We start from the raw sequence: 3,201 nt of genomic DNA, 5'->3' as shown, positions 1-3,201 counted from the left end.
AGTAAGTAGTAGCTAGAACCTATAAATGGTAGCAAGTAAGCTGACTACTCCCTTTAAGTACTGCGGTGCATGTTTTCCTGTAATTTAATTAAGACGTTGGATGGCAGCTAGCTGGTGGAGAAACAGCGAATGAGCATCCCGTCTATATGTATACGGTTTCACTCCTAATTATGTTTGTAGGCAATGTCTACCACATTCACGTTCAAGAGAAAGCATGACAGACTCATGCACAGTACATACGTACGCACTGTAGTGACTATAGTCTAGAATCAGGCCTTGTCTAGAACATAAAATCATGTTATTTGCTAAATTCTTTGCCCATACATGTGTTGACTTCCCCATAAATACATATGTCCTATAAACTGGTGCCTAATTTAATGCACCCGTCCGAATGTCGAGTCGCGCGGTGAGTGTGTGACGTCATAAAGTCGATGACGTCATACCAACTTTTAGTCGTTTGTGCCCCTTCAGCCAAACTCTGGATCCGCCACTGGCCAAGTGAGAGTCTATCACCAGAACTGCATAAGTAATTCGATCATGTTAGCCATCGTCACGTCTAGTCTGAAATTTTTTGCGATCTACGTCGCACACAGGAGCAAAATGACAAGCACTTACGTACACATAACAGTTTATACGGAAACCCAACATTTGCAACTCATATCCCGTATGTGATACCCTTGGCTTTGATTAGACCAAGTTCTATTCTAACTGCCATTGCATCTTCAACTGCTACAAACTTAGGATACATTCGTGCAACGTGCGTTAAACGAAAACGCGCTAAATCTTGACTTGCCTAGGCTTACAGGCCCTAGTGGAGACACGCCCTAGGTTGCGCTTTTGCACTCCTCTAGACTTACCAAACTAGAATTTTAAAAAAATTGCTAAAAAAGAATTAGATGTAAGGATTGTAAAAAAGTAACAGAAACAAGATTTATATAATATGAACCAAAGCCAGACAATTAAATTCTTCCAACCTCACATTCCCTATTTTACATTTAGTGGGTTGAAAGGATTCACTAGTGATGTCTGGTTTTGGTTCTGTAGCAGCGAGAGCACCGAAGATGGGGCAAAAGCCAAGAATAACTTTGTTGATGTGACAACACCCTATATAGGTAACACAAACGGCTAAACTATACTCCCGTATAAATACACTACAGTTCATATTATCTAAATCTTGTTTCTGTTATGTACTTTTTAGACAATCCCTACATCTACATATTTTTCAGAGAAAAAGTTTTCAATATTCTAGTATGTATGTATAGATATAGATATAGATAGTTATATAAGGAATATGTAATGTAAGTGTATCTAGATAAATAGCTATAGATTGCATGGGGTATAGAGACCGGCACATACGGGTACCCGGTATTCGAATGGGTACGCTGGTGCGTTGCTATGAAAGTCTTGGGTTGAACAATATAACGCATCTATAATCCTCAACGTGAACACGACTGGAGCTCCCCACAGCACAAAATACATTGTTAGCATATTGTAAATCTAGTAATGAAGTACATGTACGACTACGGATGAACAGTATAGTGTAACACACCGTTGTAATCGTTTCGTGTTTGTATTTAAAATACTAGCAATGCTAGTTTCAAATGTTTTGTCTAGTAAACCTTATCACAATTTTTGCACTGCGCTGATTTGATTTTCGTGTTTCCGCGTATGTAGTCTCCCATCCAGTATTGTGTTGTTGAATTTGCTGTTGCTGTACAGCGAAACTTGGAATTGACAATATGGTAAAAGCCCCAGTTGTCTTCGCCGTTTACTGCTCCTCTGTTGGGTTTAAATGCACATTTTGTTGAGCCGCTGTCAGTAGTCATGTGCCAGTAGACATTATTATTCCAAAATGGAACTGTCGTCTGTAATCCTAGGTGACCACGCAAATTGATGTATTCTACCTTTTTGCAAGTCCCAGACAAGGTCTCTTTTATTGGATCTACGTCTGTAATTCTTGCTCTCACGTAGTCATGGTAGTCAATGCCCACTGATGGAAAGTTGCACGTGGCTCTCCAGTAGGTGGAATGATCTCTAATACGGGACATCCTGCCGTGAGAGAGACGGTACATGTTCCAGTTGGGTGAATTCTCATTGATAGGCCAGTTCACAATCAGACCTTTCGTTTTAAAGAAAGAGTTGTGTTTGAGAGTAAACGACTCGATGAGCGTGTAAGCAAATCCAATCTCGGTGTTTATATCACAGAAGACAACGTAACTTTCTTGTCCATCGTCGATGACGTAATGTCCACAGTGAGACGCCCCGTGTTCCATGTGATCGACACACGACCTGGCTGTGTAGTTTCTAGCAACCGTGGGCATTGGATTCGAGCCACAACTGTTACATTCCTACATTGCAGAAAGAAGTATCCAAATTAATAAAAAAGATTGATTCAAAACCAATTAGAAACGTCAGACGTATCAAGAAGAGTCGTTTACAGAAACTGTACACATGCGGACTAACATTCTCAAGGTTCCTCTAATATAGTTGCCTAACTTAATTAACCTAGTATACGTAGTCAAAGTGAATTTCATGCAGCCTTACAATTTTCTCTGTTGAAGTTTGACTAGACGACAAGTCCCTTCGCATACGATTCCTAGCGTTCTGTAACGTTCCCACGTTGGCAGATTTCTAGAGAAACAGTATGACGTTTACTAGTGATCGATTCAGAACGTCAATTTGCACACGCCAATTCCGAAAGTATGCAGCCTTGCTGGCTCATGCTTGCACAACAGCAGAAAATACCTGAAAGGCAGTAGACTCAACAGCAGCGGCAGACAGAGATGTAAAGTAGAGAACAAGCAGCGAGAAGGAGGTACACAGCGACACTTTCCCCATCACGACTCGAACTTTGAGAGATGGACCAGCGATCTATAACTTTGCTGCAAGCCAAAAAAAAGATACGTCCTTTATATACTCTAGAGAGCTGCGACAGTAATGCTTTCCGGTATTTGCTGAAGCGACGGAAACAGCAAATTGCACCGCTTTTTGCAGTGGAGACACAAGCCGGTTAGTTGTTGTCGTCGTTTAGTTGAGTCTCCCACACACATGCATACGTCATTGTGTCTACGCAGTCATAGAATGGTAATACAATTACATCATAGCACGTCGTACTCTTCGGTGTTGGACGGAAGGTACATGTAAACCTATGTAAGTAGGAAGAGCGTATACTATACGGTGCATGTATTGTTTAGTATCGAT

At 41.0% G+C, this 3,201-nt stretch overlaps 1 protein-coding gene across 1 annotated transcript; it reads right to left on the bottom strand.

Moving 5' to 3' along the window:
• Window positions 1-1,610: 1,610 nt before the first annotated feature.
• Window positions 1,611-2,838, bottom strand: LOC134179597 (uncharacterized). Its single transcript, XM_062646533.1, has 3 exons — window positions 2,746-2,838; window positions 2,545-2,631; window positions 1,611-2,348 (listed from the first exon to the last, which is right to left on the bottom strand). The coding sequence occupies exons 1-3, from the start codon at window positions 2,836-2,838 to the stop codon at window positions 1,611-1,613; spliced, it is 918 nt and encodes a 305-aa protein (XP_062502517.1).
• Window positions 2,839-3,201: the final 363 nt, after the last annotated feature.

This window comes from Corticium candelabrum, chromosome 5 (genome assembly GCF_963422355.1).
Source record: "Corticium candelabrum chromosome 5, ooCorCand1.1, whole genome shotgun sequence".
NCBI classification, from domain to species: Eukaryota; Metazoa; Porifera; class Homoscleromorpha; order Homosclerophorida; family Plakinidae; genus Corticium; species Corticium candelabrum.
Note: the sequence above shows the minus strand (reverse complement) of the source record. Positions and strands in the feature narration are given on the sequence as shown.

Coding starts and splice junctions, on each gene's coding strand:
- LOC134179597 (XM_062646533.1), bottom strand. CDS start 2,838: ATGGGGAAAGTGTCGCTGTGTACCTCCTTCTCGCTGCTTGTTCTCTAC. Junction 2,632..2,745: donor TTGAGTCTACTGCCTTTCAG/GTATTTTCTGCT, acceptor CTGTTTCTCTAG/AAATCTGCCAACGTGGGAAC. Junction 2,349..2,544: donor AAACTTCAACAGAGAAAATT/GTAAGGCTGCAT, acceptor TCTGCAATGTAG/GAATGTAACAGTTGTGGCTC.